This window comes from Micromys minutus (assembly GCF_963924665.1).
Source record: "Micromys minutus genome assembly, chromosome: 3".
Taxonomy (NCBI): Eukaryota; Metazoa; Chordata; class Mammalia; order Rodentia; family Muridae; genus Micromys; species Micromys minutus.
The window spans coordinates 32,922,546-32,941,275 of NC_137972.1; the positions used below are offsets into that span (position 1 = coordinate 32,922,546).

Here is an 18,730-nt window from a genome sequence, read left to right on the forward strand (position 1 = left end):
CAGTTTATCCGCCTAGTAAATGGGACCTTACAACTTTTCACTTTATCAGCCCCTTACTAGTCTTCTGAGCCTTGTATGGGTTTAGCTCCTTTTAACTGGAGGGTGGGGAAAGAAGGGGTAGGAGCAAAAGAACCCTAAGGGAGGTCACAGAACTGTTTTGAACACAATTCCAGGTTCAAACTGGCCAGCCTCTGGCATTTCATAAATGTTGGCTCAAAAATCGTCTGCTTAAACTAACTGCGGATTTCAAGATCATCTCTGGACCTCACTTGTCCCCTGCTGATGACCAAAGGACAAGTAAGCACGTTGCAGGGCCCGTAATAGAACAACTGGGGCCCCTTCTCTAGTCCTTCTCCAGTCCGAGAGTGCACGTCCCCAGTCCCCAGGTCCTCTGCCTCAGGCTCCTCCTCCATTGACATCAGAGCCGCAGGCGGGCCGAGGGAGCCGAGCCCCAGCCGAGCGCCAGCGACTGAACGGGCAAACTGACCAGGCACGGACGCGGCGGGAGCTTCGCACCAGCCACCTCGGCCCTCGCAGCCAGCCCCGAGGCGGGGCAGCCGCAGGTACAACTGAGGGCAGCTCCGCTCTGTGCCGCGGGGAGTTCCAGCCACTGGATACTGGAGCCCAAGGGTGGGAGGGACTCCTGGCTCCTGGACGGGATAGAGATGGGCCTTTCTCTCCCACCTCTGTCCCAGGCCCTTTAGGTGCCAGGTGACCTACGTGGATATTGCCTGGGTATCAGATGAGAGTGGGGAAGGGTCTGTGTGTGCGTGGAGTACATCCAACCGCTAGGCCTGACTGTGGAAGGGCGTGGGCATTTGGAAGTGTAGATGGGGGAGGGCACATGAGGGGTTCCCTGAAGCAGGAATGTGCTTCAGTTGTGTAAAGGTATCTGGGGATTCATTTTTGTTGTTGCTTATGGTGTTAAAGGGTACACAACACTGGTGTCTGGCTTGCAGGGTAGTAAGTCAGAGTTGGGGGGAGGTTTGGTCTTGCTTGAGGATGTTTTAGTTAGGCAGACTGTTAAAGCTTGGTTTGCTGGGCTGAGGAGTTGGAGGGTGTAGACAGGACTGAAGTTGCCTGTGTCTGGTGTGTGGGAACGGATGCCACCTTGTTCGTGTGTGCACGGAATCAGTACCGTATGTAATGTAGGGTCTGGGAGACGGGCGTTTTGGACGAACAGGTAGGTGTGCGTGGTGTGTATGAACATGTGTACACAGTCAGGTGTCATGGTTTGCGGTGTGCTGGATCTAGCAGGAAGCTGTCTGGGCTCAAGATGCATGAAGTGTTGATGTGGGGTGTCTGCTGCAGGGTGCTGGCCTCCAGGTGGGTTTGATGTTACTGAATTTACCATTGCCTCCTTCATCAGAAAACGCTGGCCCTGGGGTGGCTGGCCAATGCTCTGGGAACAAGGTCCACTCAAGGAGTGGGCTCTCAGTTCTGGTCAGGGTGCCTTCTCTTCATCCTTCCCAAAGGAAACAGGAAGTTGCCTTCCCTCTAGGGCATGAGGGGCTCTGTTCTGGCTTCAGTCTCTAGTTGATTCTGGGATGTTGACTTTTCTGAATGATCCCTAGTCTAGTTTTCTACTGGATGACAGCCTCTGTCCTTAGCAAGCTTAGCTGGGAATCTCTTGGGCAACTCTGAACTCATCCTACCATCCCCAACCTCAGTTTTGGAGATTTCTCACCATCCATGGGGAGGGAACCCACCCTCTCTCGTGAGACAGAGCTCTCTGGGGAAAGGTCCAAGATAGGTCCCCTCCAGGAGGAGACAGACCGGTGAGAGCAGTTTTCAGGCTGCTTGGACACAGACTTCGAAGGGAGTCAGGAGGGCTAGGTCCAGGGAGTTCCAGCTGTGGCTGATGTTGCCTTGGTAACAGTGAGAAGGAGCTATTTAAAAACATGGCTGAGATATTGCTGGAAGCCCAGGCTGCCGGAAACCTGATTTCCGAGAGGCTAGGGCGGCAAGGAGGAGGAGGGAGCGAACACCCTAGTCCTTCCAGAATGAGACTGAGGCATCACTGCTTTTGGGCACAGGGTTTCTCTAGGGTGCCACATATGCTGCTTCTAACTGCTCTAGGGTCTCATATGCTATCTTCCTTGAGGGGAGGTTTCCTTGGGTGTTAGGATTGAGAAAAAGAGTGAGGCAAAATGGAGAATGAGTTGAAGGAAAGAATGAATACTGAGAATGTTGCTACCAGGAATGATTTTTTTTCTAGGCATAAGGAGTTGCAAACATGTTGAATGAACAAATGATGGGGGGAAAGCTGAATGCCTGCTGTCAATGAACAGATCCAGGAATGAATGAACTCATGCTGGCTGAGTGGTCATGGGTATGCAGTAGATTCTCACAGAGGATAGGCTCTTAGAATCTCTCTCCATTTCCTTCCTAGGAGCCCTGGCTGTGGCTGGGGGGCAGTGGGCCATGCCAGGGGCAGTGGAAGGCCCCAGGTGGAAGCAGGCGGAAGACATTAGGGATATTTATGACTTCAGAGATGTCCTGGGCACGTGAGTCTCGGGGTGAGGTGGTGTGACAGACTGGGAAGGGATTCACGCTTGAGCCTGATGGCTGCAGGGCTGAGTCTAGGGTGATGCTTCCTCTGGTCAGTTGGTGAACACTTACTTCCCTTTACCAACGGACCAGGGCTTGTGCAGCTTTGCCTTGGTGCAGACTAGTCCAGCTTTTTGGTTTGGGTTAACTGTGGGCAGGGACTCTCTGGTACAGCCGTGGGTTCCTCACGAAGAGAAGGAACTACAGAAGAACCGTTTATCTAGATTCCGGCCTGCGTTTGGAAACGGGGCTGTGCGTGGTTGCTCCTTTTTAATTTATTTTTTATCTTTTAAGGATTATTTATTTTATGTATGTGAGTACTCTGCCGCTATCTTCAGACACACCAGAAGGGGGCATCAGATCCCATTACAGATGGTTGTGAGCCACCATGTGGTTGCTGGGAATTGATCTCAGGACCTCTGGAAGGGCAGTCAGTGCTCTTAACTGCTGAGCCACCATTCCAGCCCCACATGGTTGCTCTTGATGATGGGAATCCAAATATAACTCAAACCTGGTTTCTTCCCTTTACAAATTGGTCCTACAGACAAAGACACACACAAAATGACAGGTGGATGTGTATCATATTCTTATTGAGGTTGGAGAGACCACAGTAGTCTCCTCTGCCTGGGTAGCACTTCCTGGGGGTAAAAGACAAGATTTGGGAGAGCTTGTGCTTTTCAGAAGGAAGGAAGGGTAAGCCTTGGGTGGAACCATGTGCATGCAAAGGCTCAGACAGGCTACCACAGAAAGGCAGTCTTCTGCAACTCAGTAAGGGCTGGGCAGAAGTTTAAACAGGAAGAGACAGAAAGGGGCAGAGAATGCAAGGCCTTGAGAAGAGGTTAAGATGGCAAGAGGTCATTTCACAGCTCAAAGGAAGACATTTAAAACTGACCATCTTATAGTGCTGGAGATGGCTCAGCAGTTAAGAGCGTTGGCTGGTCTTGCAGAGGACGAGGTTTAGTTCTCATCACCGATGGTGGTTCACAGCCATCTGTAACTCCAGATCCAAGGGATCTGATGCCCTTTTCTGACCTTTGTGGGCATCAGGTATGTATGTGGTTCAGACATACATGTAGGCAAAACACTCGTACACATAAAGTAACTAAAGCTGAAAGAAAGAAAAAGTAAGGACTAGCCATAATGTGTGGGCAAAACAGAGAGGCAAGAATGGCAACCTTGGTAACGGTATGATTCTGTGAAGTTCTAAAGGGCATTACATACCTACAACTCAAACTGAATCAATCACACACACACAACCCACACAACCAAGTATTACAATTTAGCTCAGGTCTCGTTTGGTTGGCTTCAGTTTGGAGCAGGTTCTCCCCAAGTACTGAGGTACTGAGGCAGGGAACAGACAACCCTGACAGGCCATGTCTGGTGTGTGTGACCACCTCTAAAGCTGGGGACGGGAGTAGATGGGTGCTGAAGGACATGGGTGGTCATGAGGCTACAGGGAATGGAGGGGAAGGTGAGAGAAGCCGGGGTTCTAGCTCCTCACCTTGCAAACCTCTGACCCACAGGGGTGCCTTCTCAGAAGTGATCCTGGCAGAGGACAAGAGGACTCAGAAACTGGTGGCCATCAAATGCATTGCCAAGAAGGCCCTGGAGGGCAAAGAAGGCAGCATGGAGAATGAGATTGCCGTCTTACACAAGTGTGTGGGCCCTGCACCGACCCCTCCTCATTCCTTTAGATTGCTTTAGAAATCATTTGAATTCTAGGCCTCTCAGGACAAGAACTTGGCAGGGACTGACTGGCACAGAGCTAACCTCCCAGATGAGACTAGGGTGCCAGGGTTTGATTACAGAGGATGAATCTGTTCCTGGAACCTCAAGGCTAACTCACCCATATAGGTGGTCACCTAAGAGCCTCCCATACAGTACAACTATTTGCTAACCACCTGACTAAATTAGCAACCAACTGACAGAAAACCTACTCATGCTGCAAAACTTACAGCAAGCACTTGCTTCCAGTGCCTCCCATTTCCTAACTATCAGGACAGAGAGGAGATGGTCATTTCATTTCCCTAATTTGGGTGGGATGAGGCCAGCGAGGGCAAGAGGCTTGTCCAAAGTTATACAGAAAGCCTGTGGGAAAGTCATGTCTTCCTGATCCCTAAGGTCAATCACCACTGGTTCATTTGTTGAGTACTGACTATGTAAGTGTGCCAAGCACCCTACTTGTCATGTGATCTTCATGTGACTCTTTTCTTTTTTAAAGACTTATTTATTATATATAAATACACTGTAGCTGTCTTCAGACACACCAGAAGGGGGCATCAGATCTCATCACAGATGGTTGTGAGCCACCATGTGGCTGCTAGTATTTGAACTCAGGACCTCTGGAAGAACAGTTAGTGCTCTTAACCACTGAGCCATCTCTCCAGCCCTCATGTGACTTTTTTACGGATATGTTTTTATAGATGAAGACAAGCACAGAGAGGTTATATTCCATTCACTAAACACCTTAAGTAGCTACTCTGTACCTAGTGCTAGAACAGAGCCTAATTACATATTCCCTATACTTGAGAATGTGACCTCTGGTTCAGGGAGGTTAAAAGTGTAAACAAGGAAAACTTAGAAGCCACATTACCATCAGAGCTGCAAGTGAAAATGCTAGCTCCCAAGTAGCATGTAGCAGAGGCGGCATATCTGGGTCCAGGTCTGTTTGACACCAGAGCCAGTGCTTGCTTGCTATTATTTTACCTTGTAGCATCAGGTTTCCCCCGGTGGGTTCCAGAAACTTGGTGTTCTGCCCAGGATGCAGATGCCAGGGAATGGGTGGACCACCCTAAGCCATGAACCACCTCATCTTTCCTTTTAGGATCAAGCACCCCAACATCGTAGCCCTGGATGACATCTATGAGAGTGGGGGCCACCTCTACCTCATCATGCAGCTGTGAGTGGCCTGTCTCTGCCCACACTCACTCCTCTTCCTCCTGTCCTACTCTCTCAGCCACTTTCTGGTCCTTTGCTGCAGGGTTTCAGGTGGGGAGCTGTTTGACCGAATTGTGGAGAAAGGATTCTATACAGAACGGGATGCCAGTCGCCTCATCTTCCAGGTGCTGGATGCTGTGAAGTACCTGCACGACCTGGGCATTGTGCACCGGGATCTCAAGGTGGGATCTGTGAACTATGCACCAGGGGAAGGAGCTCTGTCTGTCCTTGGGCACCTCTCAGGCCCTCACTGAAGCCTCAGCTTCTCATTTGCAAAAGAGACCTGTGACCCTCATAACCAGCTCCTCTTATTCTAGCTTAGACAGGGACACAAGGTAGGCTGGGCTGGTATTTTAACAACTTGTGTCTTTTTCTGGTAATGAAACATCCTACTTACTCTTTGTAGAGAACAAATGGGACAGCAAAGCTACAGAGAAATGGATAGGGGCTTAGGTTGAAAAACACTTCAGTCCAAGCTAGCTGTGGTTGTGCACAGAGGCAGAGGCAGGCAGATCTCTGAATTCAAGGCCAACCTTGTTTACAGAGTGAATTCTAAGACAGCCAGAGCCAGGCAGAGACGCCTTATCTCAAAAATACTAAAACCAAAACAACAAATTTTGAGTCCAGGATAGAAGGGCTCTGGGTTGACAACTTTGGTTTGAAGAGTAGCCTTGCCATGCCCTAACTGGCTCTCAGGCTAACTACTGCCTCTAAAGGCACCGATTTCCTCGTTGGTAAAGTGGCATATTCAGACTGGACAGGCTGCCTATGTGGTAGGGTTGAAATCAGGCAAGTACTTATCCAAAATCCAGCACAGGAGGTATAAACATTTTTTCTAATACTGGGACTTCTGTAAGGTTTCAGGGTTCTATGAGAATCTTTCCTACAACCCTTTCGCTCTGTGTTTCCTAGATCTTACAGACTTCTGGCAGTAAATGCTAGTGTCTAATGGATTTAGTGAGCTACCACAGTAGATTTTAGAGCAGCATACAGTGCTGACAGCCTCTGTACCTCTGACAACCCCTTCTCCTCTTTCCTACCCTCCAAGCCAGAGAACCTGCTGTACTACAGTCTGGATGAAGACTCCAAAATCATGATCTCTGACTTTGGCCTCTCCAAGATGGAGGACCCAGGCAGTGTGCTCTCCACAGCCTGTGGGACTCCAGGATATGTGGGTGAGGAGGGCCCTGGGTTGGGGCTGGGGATGAGGAAAGAGCCAGGATCTTGAGGGTAGACTTCTGTTATCACCATGTCCCTTCTTTCCACAGCTCCTGAGGTCCTGGCCCAGAAGCCCTACAGCAAGGCCGTGGACTGCTGGTCCATAGGAGTCATTGCCTATATACTGTAAGTGGGGACATGGTCAAGGTGCCTGTGGCTAGAGCTGTCTTCCCTGCTTTGCCCACTCCTTCTCATCTACCAGATAAATACTAACAGGCAGGGGTCTGGAGAGATGGCTTAGATGTTGAGAGCAACTGCTGCTTTTCCAGAGGACCTAGGTCCAATTCCCAGTATCTACATGGTAGCTTACAACCATCTGTAACTCTAGTTAGAGGATCTAATGTCTTCTTTTGGTCTCTATGGGTACACATGTACACACACGGTACGGACTTACATGCAGGCAAAATACCTATATACATAAAAACAAACAAAAAAGGTCTAATAGGCTTCAATCAGGAGATACCATGTTTCCAGCACTGTGGGAGCACTGAGGATTTAGCAGAAAACAAAACAATTCAATGCCTGCCCTTAAGAGCTGACATGTAGAAAGAACCATTGAGTATATAAATCTAGAAAATAGTGTCACCTGGTAGAATCACTGTGAAGAACAAATCAAGCAGTAGTCAAGGGCTCTTTGTGGTGGCAATGTCTGAGTGGCTTTTGAGTGAGTAAATGATCCAGTTTATGTGTGGGGAGAAATGTCAAACATGGAGATCCTATGACAGCATGTTCAGAGGACAGAAGGAAGGCCAGTACTGCCAGATCCAAGTGAGCAAGGCAGAGAACGTCCTGTGGGTCCTGTCTGATTCTTGGCACTGCCCCAAAAATGTCATCTCCAAGCCAAGTATTCTTAAAGCTGATGTTGAGTTCAGTTTCTCTCTGCCTAGGCTCTGTGGCTACCCGCCCTTTTATGATGAAAATGATGCCAAACTCTTTGAACAGATTCTGAAGGCCGAGTATGAGTTTGACTCTCCTTATTGGGACGACATCTCTGACTCTGGTATTTGGGTCTTTGCCATCTTTATCTGCCCCAGGAGTCTCCCCACTGTCTACCTGTCATATCTTAGTCACCCTGGGTTCCCTCTGCATGGCCCCTCATCTCAGCTCTGTAGGCATTCAGTCTTCCAGTATAGTATATACAAAAATATCTCCCCTGCAGCTTACGGATTCCCTGAGGCCTAACAGCATAAATATTTCTATCTTCCATTTTGTGTCCCAGTCAGGGACCAGCTTGCAATGGCTGTATAGTGGTTTACACACTAGGGTGAGCATACTGAGTGGCTTCTCCTGTAATTATGTTCTCAAGGCAGGAGGGAGGGAGAAGGCTGGGGTGTGTGAGTGGGGCACAGGCAGACCAGGTGAGAAGTGAGAGCGAGCACTGTCTTGGTCCACAGGCATGGTCATGCTGTATCTTTGCTTTTCTCTTGGGGCTTCAGCCAAAGACTTCATACGTCACTTGATGGAGAAGGACCCGGAGAAGAGGTTCACCTGTGAGCAGGCCTTGCAGCACCCATGGTGAGAGCTCCCATTCTACATTATGTGTTAGGGTACAACCTGGGGGCCTGCCCCATCCTCACAGGCAACTCTGCATATATCCCCATCCTAGGATTGCAGGAGACACAGCTCTGGATAAGAATATCCACCAGTCCGTGAGTGAGCAGATCAAGAAGAACTTTGCCAAGAGCAAGTGGAAGGTCAGCATACCCCTTTAATCCTGGGTCTTCCCCAGTCTCCATTTGCAGAGTACCCAGTACCAACTGCATATAGCACCTGCCATGGAGGTTTTCCAAAGAATCTCTCTTGTTCACTCAACAAAGGCTCCTTGACCCCTCAAGTCCAGAGGTGGTTCTGAGCTCCATCTCCAAAGACACATGATGTAGCCCATGGGACCCAAGGGTCAGAAAGGCAGCCACAGATCTATTAGTTGACCAGTAATTAACCAGGTGTACAGAATATGCCTGAGGTAGAGGGAACAGGAGTGCAAAGAGGCCAGTGTAAGAGAACGTGGCCTGCTGGACTAGAGGGGCTGGTAGACACTGCTGAGCCATTAAAGTCCTGGACTGCTATAGTGGGACACATGCCTGTTGTAGAGGTTAACTCCAAAAAGACTGAATGCAGCTCATCCTAAAGAAAGGGCTTTCAGGATGCAGAGAAGATGAGGAGGGATGCAGAGAGTCACAGCAGGATGTATCATAGATGCATCGTATGCTGAGGCTTGACTCAGAAGCAGAAAGAGGAACACAGGAGTGGTTGAAAGCTGGAGGGAGACTCAGAAGAAACAAAGATGGGAGGCAGACTGAGGAGGGAGATGTCAAAGGCTGTCCCAACCTTCCAGTTAGGGACAAAGTGGACAATGATACCATAACCATAAGAATCTTGGGGCAGAAACTGGTCTTGAGGGGGTGACCGTAGCTTTGGACATGGTCATGAGCAGCACATAGGACATCTGGGTGAATATAAAACGGTAGAAACAGGTAAATTATGTAATCTTTCTGTACCTCAGTTTCCTCCTATGAAATTAATGCTATTCCAGCACTTGGGGAAGGTGTAGCAGGATCAGGAACTACATGAAACCTTGTCTCAAAAGAAGTGTGGGCGGGATGCTGAGCATATAGCTTAGTCGGCAGAGTGCTTGCCTAGCATGCATGAAACCCTGGGTTGACTCACTAGCATCATGCAGAACTGGCCATGGTGGTGGTATATGCCTATAATCTCAGGACTCAGGGCCGCCAGGGTACGTGAGAACGTTAAGAGAAATTAATGATATTAGTGCTTGCCAGAGCCAGGTGTAGTGACAGTCAGAGGCAGGCAGATCTCCACAGGTTCCAGGACAGCCGGTGCTACATAGCGAGACCCTGTTGCACACAAACAGTGCTTGTCATCCCTGGTGTGTAGCATACACACGCCTGTAATTTCTGCGCTCAAGGCTGAGGCACAAGACACAGTAACTGTCTAAAAAGAGAAACAACACAACAGTGCTCCCTCAGAGGACGGTGTGAGGATTTAATGAATGAATAACCATGCAATGCACTCAGAGCTGTGTAGACACATAAATGTTGGTTACATGAATTATAGTTTTATGTCCCTTTGTACACTTTTATATATGTGCAGTACGAGTAACTGAATATAGTTTAGCAACACCTTACAGAGTGTGGAGGACTGGGAGGCTTCCATTGCTGGCCCCTTTCAGCAGCCACTCCTCTCTCCACAGCGAGCTTTCAACGCTACAGCTGTGGTTCGGCACATGAGGAAGCTGCAGCTGGGCACCAGCCAGGAGGGGCAGGGACAGACCGCTAGCCACGGAGAGCTGCTCACACCAGCTGGGGGTAAGAACCAGGGTCTCATGGAAGGGCATAGGTGGTCCGTGAAGAAGCACAATTGCCCTTTTCTTCCACAGGGCCAGCAGCTGGGTGCTGCTGTCGAGACTGCTGTGTGGAGCCAGGCTCGGAACTGCCCCCCGCACCACCCCCAAGCTCTAGGGCCATGGATTAAACAACAAGGAAGTCAGGGTTTCTCTCATGGGAGAGATTGAAGGCAGCCTGCTTCTCCCTCACCCCAGACCTGGGGAGTTTCTGACCCCATACCTCTTTACCCTCCCCTCTCACTCTTCACTGCGTTTTCCATACAAATGTTTCTATTTTATTGTTCCTTCTTGTAATAAAGGGAAGATAAAACAAGACAGTCATTTTTTTCAAATAGCTTCCTTGCCCTTTGGTGTAAAAACTGACTGTTTGATTTGGAGTGCTGGCCTCTGAGGTAGGAGTGTTAAGCCTTTCTAACTTGGGTGGGGGCAAGGGAGAGAAATGGGGAACAAAGGAAAAAAATATCAGTGACATCTTTGGTCCCCTGGGCCCTACCTAGCCCTCTGGCCTCTTAGATCCCTTTTTGCGCTTTGCTGGTGGCTCCTGAGACAGGTTTTGTTGATGAAGGTCAGCACTGAACAGCACCTATGGGAAGGGGCATAAGGAGTCTATGGGGAGCAGGGAATGCTGAGGTCAGGGCTGGGGTCAATGGAGAACATTTGGAGGGTGGGGGTGGGCAGTCATGAGAACAGTTGACTGAAGTGTCTAAGGGTCAGGCAGGGTGAGGGAAAGTCCTTTAGGGTCTAGGATAGGTATACTTACTGCTTGTGCCCAGCCAGCATAAGGTCCCCACAGATTCCGGAAAAAGTTTCCTAAATTAGAAAAGTAAGGAGACTACATTAATTGACCCACATGCCCTCCATGCACAGAGATGGGGATTTTGAGAGAGATGATTAAGAATGAGAGATTCAGGCTGGAGAGATGGCTCACTGGTTAAGATCACTGACTTCTCTTCCAGAGGTCCTGAGTTCAATTCCCAGAAACCACATAATGGCTCACAACCATCTGCAATGAGATCTGATGCCTCATAAAAAAACAAACAAATAAATCTAAGAATGAGATTCTCCAACCTCAGCCCAACGTCCCAGCATCACACTCCTCTCACCCAGTTCTTTGTTGGCCAGAGGGCTCGGGCCCTTAGCCTTCGATGTTGTAGGCTGCCAGCCGTAGTCACGATGGGCAATCTGCCACACATGGACATCCACAGGCACAGCCTGGGGTTTGTCAAGGGCCATTAAGCAGATGCAGTCAGCCACCTTTGACAAAGAGAGAACTGTTGTAGAGGAATGGCAGGACTTGGCCAGCATCCAACGCTATCTGCTTCCTCCTTTCTCTAAGGTAGCATTATTCCGCATTCTCAGTCAGTATGCAGTAATTACCTATTACTTCTAAAAATAGCTCCACGAAGACTTGTTCCCGAGTGAACATCCGTGTGGGCCCTACTCTCATATAACCTGGGGAGAAAGTATGACCGTACTCTTTTCACAGATAAGGAAACTGGGGCTCTGAAGTGTCTTGGACAAAAATCATGAAGCAGAAATTAGGCAATGCCAAAATGTAATGCCAGTTCATTAAGAATTCTTTTTTTATTATTTTATTTTATTTTTTTTAAAGATGTATTTTATTTATTTGAGTACACTATAGCTGTTTTTAGTCACACTACCAGAGGTCATCAGATTCCATTACAGATGGTTGTGAGCCACCATGTGGTTGCTGGGAATTGAACTCCGGACTTCTGGAAGAGCAGCCAGTGCTCTTAACCACTGAGCCATCTCTCCTGCTCCCCTCATTAAAAATTCTTAAGGCAATGGGGCTGGAGAGGTGACTCAGCAGTTAAGAACACTGCCTGCTTTTCTAGAAGACCTGGGTTTAATTCTCAACACGTGCATGATGACATACAACCATCTGTAACACCAGAGTATGCATATGCCATGTGCCTGCAAGTGCCCATGGAGACTAGAGAAGGGAATAAGATCCCCTGGAACTGGAGTTAGAGGCAGTTGTTGAAAGCTGCCTGACAAGGGAGTGCTAGGAATCAAAGTCAGGTCCTCTGGAAGAGTAGCAGGTGATCTTAACCTCTGCACCATCTAGCCAGCTCCTGAAAATTCATTTTAAGCCACAGAGGAGTATAAAATTAAAGAGAAGTTATAAATTCTAATAGTCTGATAGATATATTGACATCAACAAAACAGTCTGTAAGCACATGTAATTTCAAGAAAAGAAAATGTAAAATATGTAAAATGTAAACCTTTCCATTTGTTTCCCTAAAAGTAACCAGTATTAACTTTCTGGCTCTTTCCTCTGGAAACTTCTGCATACAAACAGTATATTTGTGTATACAAATAGTGCAATTTCTAAAGATGTAAAGATCTAAAGATCCAAAGGGCAGCAGCCTCTTTTATACCCTCTGCATTCTGCTTTTGTCTCTGATAAAATGTGCTATTCCTTCCTTCTTCCTGCGCTTCCTCCAGAAGCCAGGTCTCCCCTGGATGCTCAGGTGTGCCTTGTTTCTACCTCTCCTACTTTCAGTGTGGGTGAAAAGGGCATGGCTTACCTCTCTAGGGCCTCACCTTGGTGCCCACCCCAGGCAGGGTGCAGAGGGCCTTGTGGGCTTCTTCATAAGGGGCCACTCGAAGCTGCTGCAGCCAAGCAGGCCCACCCTGCTCTTCGAGGATGGCTTTGGCGCTGGCACATATATAGCGGGCACGGTACCCCAGGCCCAACTTCCTGAGCTGAGTCTCTACTTCTGGACCTGTGGTAGTGGAGAGGGAACAGCATATATCCTCAGTTAGTTTCTGTCCTCAGGCTTATGTATAAGATGCCGCACTTCAATATTTTCCTAGGCACTTCTTCCCTGTGTCTTGTCCCCTAGGAGTCAGTGGACAGTTGGATGTGAAAGAAACAGTTAAGGCCTGAGTTCTGTCCCAGTAAATGTTCTCTTAGTGTCTCCTATTAGTTGGGCTCTGAAGAAGGTACTGAGAACCCCTCTTTGGGGGAATCCCCACTTGATTGCTTTAGTTTTATTCAAGAAGCACTCACACCCATGACCCAGCAGGTAATCAGCATAAACCCAATTATTTGAGTTCAATTCCTCAAAACCCATGTAAAAAGCCAGATGAAGAGGTTCACATCAGTAATGCCAGTATTCGTAAGGTGAGATGGGAGACAGAAGAATCTGCTGGAAGCTCATAGGCTAATTAGCTTGGACATGCAGCTCAGTGACAGAGACAAGAGAGACTGAAAAGTTGTTTCCTGATCTTCATACGTGTGCACTTGCTCTCACACACTCACAAAGTACAGATAAATAAATGACAGCAGCTAAGGGTTGAGTGTCTCTCACACACATACTGACTGGCAAAGTACATTATGCTTACTTTTCATAAGGATCCTAATGATGGCACTATCGAGTTACATATTTTACAGACGGACAAGGTTAGGGCACAGAAGGGGCTAGTGGGCTGCAGACAGGGCTCAGTAGTTAAGAAAACTTGTTGCCCTTACAGAAGACCAGGTTTCAGTTCTGCACCCATGGGCTGCCTCACAACCATCTGTAACTCCAGTTCTAGGGGATCTGACACCCTCTACTGACCTCTGTGGGTACTAGGCATGTGAACATTATGCACATATATACAATTCAGGCAAAGGAGTCATATATAGAGAATTAATTTAAAAAATATTAACAAAACCCAAAAGCAATTGAGGGAAACACCTGACACTGATCTCTGACTTTCACAAACACTCGAATGTGTGTACTTGAACACATTTATGCACATACACCCATACACTACCTACTTACTCACCACAGTGATGGTTTAAATATGCTTGACCCAGGGGGTGGCACTATTAGAAAGTGTGGCCTTGTTGAAGTAGATGTGGCCTTGATGGAGGAAGTGTGTCACTGGAGGGGGGGTTAGGTTTTGAGACCCTCCCTCTAGCTGCTTGAGGATGCCGAGTCTTCTCCTGACTGCCTTTGGATCAAGATGTAAAACTTAGCTCCTTCTTCAGCACAGTGCCTGCCTGCCAAGCTTCCTGCCATGATGATAATAGACTCAGTCTGAACCTGTCTAAGCCATGTCTAAGCCATCCCCAATTAAATGTTGTCCCTTATAAGACTTGCCTTGGTCAAGGTGTCTCTTCTCAGTAATGGAAACCTTAACTAAGACACCCATCAACCCTCCTTCTCCAACACAAAGAGAGGGCAGGGTAGAGATAAGACCTTCCATCCAGGTGGAGGATAGCACCTGTGTTCTTAAACGCATTCCTTTTCAATGTGTCACAATCAACTTAGTCCCCTCCAAACCCTTCTAAATAGATTCCAATATTCCCATTCTATTAACAAGTTAAGCCAAGCTTATCAAGGTAAATGAATTCCTTGAAGACTTATGATTATTAAGGCAAGAGCAGATACTTAAGACCTTTCTTAGCATCAAAAAACACCCCTATTGAGAATGAACCAAAGTAGGCTCCTTGCTATGTAGTCCCTAAATACTTCACCTAGCTTGGTCCTCATATCTGCTAACCAATATACTTTCCTCACAGAGCAAGTACACTCATCAAGTGACAGCAGCTTAAAATTTCCACATACTTCCTGTTCCAAACACTACTGGATGCAAGGTGTGCTTCTATTCTGTCCTCATGACTCTGACAGGATATGTAATATTATTTTCCATTTCACAGATTCAAAACCGAAGCGCACACATAAGTGTCAGACCAGGGTTCAGATCTAGGCAGTGTGTCTCAGAGTATCTGCCTGTAAGTCTAAATTACTCAACACTGTATAGACGTTTCTCTGGTGAGGTACTGCATATACGGGCAAACAACCAACTAGTGAGGTGCTGATGTTTCAGGGATCAAATCTGAAGATGGGTGGTATCTGGGACTGGCCAGACTAAGTATGGTAGTTCTGGGTGGAGACAGTGTTTGGCACAGTGGGAAGCTTTGAGATAGGAGCTCACAGCTTGGGTAGAACTGAACAGATCTTCTGGTATAAATACTGAAGGGAATGCATCTACTCACCTGCCAGGGCATGAAGGGTTGGGAAGCCATGGTAAGTGACATCATCAAGCTGAATGAGTCGAGGTCCAAAGGCCTGGCACAGCCGTTCCACCATGCCAGTGATGCGAGCAATGTTGTTGTTGGAAGAACAGATGAAAGAGAAAAGGCATTCAGTGGGGTCTTGTCTCAGCAGTCTCACACCTAGAAAGCAGAAAGGGGCATCCCTCCACATCAGATACTATGCTTGAGGCTCCAGGGAGACCCAGAAGAGTAAGGGACTACTTGTTTTGAGAGATCACTAGACCTCTCCTGTCTTGTAGCATCTTATGAGGTCTGGGTAACCATCCCATTCCACTGAGAAAAAAAAAAGAAAGAAAAAAACCCAAAAAACCACAATACAAGTACCACACAACAGGGCTTTGTGTCCATTTTCTCTCTTCTCCAAAGAGTAAATGTAATTCAGTACATAATGACAGAATGAATGATGTCACCTGCTCCAGGACAGAGTCAGGATTAGGCCCCATATCTTTGTAACTGTAATAACAACAATGTGGTAAGCAGTAGTCTAAGCACTTTAATCAGTAAATTTTAATAATTTGCTATTATCATGTATGTGTGAGTGTGGGCATAAGTGAGTCATGGTTCATGAGTGAAGGTCATAAGACAACTTTTGGTAGCTGGTTCTCTCCCTTCCACTATGGATTATGGACATTAAATTGCATGACAAGTGCTTTTACCTGGTGAACCATCTTGGTGGCCCTGTACCTTCATTTTATAGAGTCACAGATATGTAACTTGACAGAAGCCACCATTCCAGCCCCTTGTACTCACCTTGGAATTTCCGGGCCACTCTTTGGAAGTGGGAGTCCACAGAAGCCCATTGGCTATATAGCTGAGTCAGGCTGACATCTAGCTGAAAGTACTTCTGTAAGGCTTCCAGCTCCTCTTGGGTGGGCCTGCCGACCTGGTCCTGGTCTCCTCGATACACGGTGCAATAGAGCTGATCCTCGGTCTGAGTCAGTGTCCATACTTGATCTGCCAGCACGCCACTCCAGTGAGCAGGGCTTTGCTCCCTCCACCTGGGCACCCCAGCAGACAGCCCTAACAACTGTTACCCATTTTGCACTCTTTAAGGTCCCTCCTGTCTTACAAATGCCCCACCTGTAAACTAACTTATAAATAAAAGTGGTATGTTTTCATCTTAAAAATAAAAAAGAGGTACTGGGGATTGAACCTAGAGCGCTGTGCACGAAAAGCAAGCACTTTTATTACTGAGCTACACCTCTCAGCGTTCCCACTGATTTTTATTGCAAGGTCCTCATAATCCTGCACACTCTACTTCCTAAGGAAGGTTAACACCGCTGCTTACGCTCCAAAATGTATTCTCATCCATTACTCCCAACATTCTTTGCATCCCTGGGGGTAGCACTGAGGATTAAGCGTCCTAGGAAACAGTTCTCCCAAGCACAGTCACTCACCGGAAGGATTGTCCAGAAGCCAAAACCAGGTCCAGACGCAGCTCAGAGCGTGGACACAGGATAGAGGCCCAGAGGGCCGGGCTGGAGGTTAGGGTGCGATGCCTCATGCTGCTAGACAGGCAGGAACGGAATAACATTCGGATAGCAGTCCCCAGCCCATTATGGCAACATCCAATCAGAACTCGACTTTCCCACGGCCTCGCACACAAGGGACCACACACACCCAGAGTGTAGCACTTAGATTATGGGTCTGGTGTTTATACAGGTCCCTGTTGAATTTGAGTCGACCTTTCCTTTAAAAAAGCCTCCGGCATGCTACCTAACCTCTACACTACCTACTCAGCTCTCCAGTGGAACACGCCCCTCCTCTTCCTCCGGACGTGGCCCCGCCCCCAGAATCTCTGGGCGAGCGCCTCCTCCTCCAGCGTAGCGGTCAGGTTTGGAAAGGCGCGCCAGTGTGGCTCTTCCGGGTCTCAGTTTATTCTCACCGGAAGTATATCATAGCTCCCGCTTATCTGATCCTAGAGGTAGCCAATCCGAGAAGAAAGTGAGAGGCACCAATGAGAACTCTGGAATGCTGGAGTGGGCGGGCCTGTGTGAGGCGACGGAGCGGTTGGACTGCTGGCCTTGCTACTTGGCGATTGGCTGTCCGAGGCCTGGCTCTGCCATTTCAGGGTTTTCGGTGTGATCGCAGGGCCTACGACTTCTTGGGCTGGCCCACTGTGAAGCCACATCCTTGCAGGGCGTAGTACACACCGGTCGTCCCAGCACCCGGTAGGCAGAGGCGGGAGGCACCTTTGAGGCTTAAGTAGGCTGGGCTACATGGAGAGACTCCGTCTCAAGAAACAAACCAAAAGAATCTCATCCTCCCCTGCTCAAGCCTCTTCTGAGGCAGTGTGTAATTGATTTTCAGTGCTGTTCCCTTCAGGTTCTGTCAAGAGGCCCCATCTCGGTCTTCCCAGGCTTCAGAGGCCAGTCTCAGATTTGCTGACCTCAGCCACAATCTGTGGCACCAGCTACCTCTTCAAGGCTGAGCATGTTCCTTTAAGTATACCTAATCTTTTGTCCACAGCCTTATGGAATAGGCCTGTATATATATATATATGAGTTTTCTTTGGAGTTCACTGCGTCTAAATGACCATGTGTGGCTCCAGGCAGCCTAATGGACCAACGTCGTAGTCAGCACCAGTCACCTTGTTCCAAAAAGGACTGTATCACTTATAATTCTTTCAAAGACAAAAAAGTATGACTAGGCTAAGGGACATGAACTTCGGACACTAGTCTGACACACTAGTACAATTTTCACAGCGCAGAGAAAGTTTTCTCGTGTACCTAAATTATTGGACTACAGATTCAAGGGTAAGGCCGGATGCTTACTTTTGTGTCTCAGTTTCATTCCTCAGTAGCTGTAAGGCCTTGGGCACCCATGTTTTACTTTGATTAACCTCATCTATAGGCATGGCACCTGTAAGGCATTCCCTCCAACAAGTATTTAAATTAGAAAAGATGCCAAGGTTGCATGTGTACTAACAGTCCTGTACAACCCTACTTTGTTTTCAACTGAAGCGTTTGAAAGGACTTGAAGGATTTCTACAAAAGCAGTCAACAGTGGACTCTTCATCTGGTTTTAGCATGCTGACTTAAGAGACACCTTTCCAGACAAATGGACCTAGGTTTAGGTCCTAGCTCTGTAGGACCATTGGCAAGTTAATTAATTTTTCTAAATCTTAGCAGCTGAGGTTACCAACCTGTTATTAACACACCCCATAATTACTGTAAATTACACAATGATGTATCAAAAGGCACTTAGTATGGGCCGGTCACTGTGGAGATAACAGTCTATTATTAGCCATCAGTAGTTACTGCAGGGATTAGAAACATTTATGTATTTTTAGGTACTTAGGGCAGCGCCTGACATTTAGTGCATGGGACATGTGAGCTCTTAGCTTTGCTATTGAAACTTTCCAATGACAGGTTCTTGTTTAGTAATTCTGCTTCCTCTTTGAACTCATGGCAATTCTCCTGCTTCAGCATCTCAAGTCCAGGGATTACAGGTCTGTGCTACCATATTTAGCTTGCTGATATGTCTTATGACTACCACACACATTAGTCAGCAACCCCTTGAGCACAAAGTACATCCATCCCATCTATGAGGCACAGAGCTCTCCCTCTGAATCCCTCTGCCCTAGG

General features: G+C 47.7%; 2 protein-coding genes across 6 annotated transcripts; one reads left to right on the forward strand and one right to left on the reverse strand.

Annotated features, from left to right (window-relative positions):
• The first annotated feature begins 444 nt into the window (after positions 1–444).
• On the forward strand, positions 445–10,339 carry CAMK1 (calcium/calmodulin dependent protein kinase I). The gene is made up of 12 exons (XM_080913678.1): positions 445–563; positions 2,393–2,507; positions 4,074–4,205; positions 5,375–5,449; positions 5,531–5,669; positions 6,536–6,662; positions 6,756–6,831; positions 7,593–7,705; positions 8,142–8,220; positions 8,312–8,399; positions 9,917–10,031; positions 10,103–10,339. The coding sequence occupies exons 2-12, from the start codon at positions 2,425–2,427 to the stop codon at positions 10,195–10,197; spliced, it is 1,122 nt and encodes a 373-aa protein (XP_080769804.1). The 5' UTR covers positions 445–563; positions 2,393–2,424; the 3' UTR covers positions 10,198–10,339.
• Positions 10,340–10,416: 77 nt separating this feature from the next.
• Positions 10,417–16,948, reverse strand: OGG1 (8-oxoguanine DNA glycosylase; the record flags this gene model as incomplete). 5 transcript variants are annotated; one of them, XM_080913680.1, is made up of 8 exons in its annotated part: positions 10,417–10,652; positions 10,830–10,879; positions 11,173–11,323; positions 12,638–12,819; positions 15,084–15,263; positions 15,894–16,141; positions 16,541–16,651; positions 16,880–16,948. In XM_080913680.1, the coding sequence occupies 7 exons, from the start codon at positions 16,645–16,647 to the stop codon at positions 10,563–10,565; spliced, it is 1,008 nt and encodes a 335-aa protein (XP_080769806.1). In that variant the 3' UTR covers positions 10,417–10,562. The 5 variants fall into 5 exon arrangements, with proteins under 5 accessions (XP_080769806.1, XP_080769805.1, XP_080769808.1 ...); XM_080913679.1 differs by lacking the exon at positions 16,880–16,948 and having other exon boundaries at positions 16,541–16,863; XM_080913682.1 differs by lacking the exon at positions 16,880–16,948 and having other exon boundaries at positions 10,417–10,675; positions 16,541–16,863.
• Between the last annotated feature and the right edge of the window lie 1,782 nt (positions 16,949–18,730).

Bases quoted from the DNA above. Each gene is read 5' to 3' on its own strand.
- CAMK1 (XM_080913678.1), top strand. From the start codon at position 2,425: ATGCCAGGGGCAGTGGAAGGCCCCAGGTGGAAGCAGGCGGAAGACATT. The intron at 7,706-8,141 runs GTATTTGGGTCT...TTGGGGCTTCAG, and splicing joins GGACGACATCTCTGACTCTG to CCAAAGACTTCATACGTCAC. The intron at 10,032-10,102 runs GTAAGAACCAGG...TTTCTTCCACAG, and splicing joins GCTGCTCACACCAGCTGGGG to GGCCAGCAGCTGGGTGCTGC.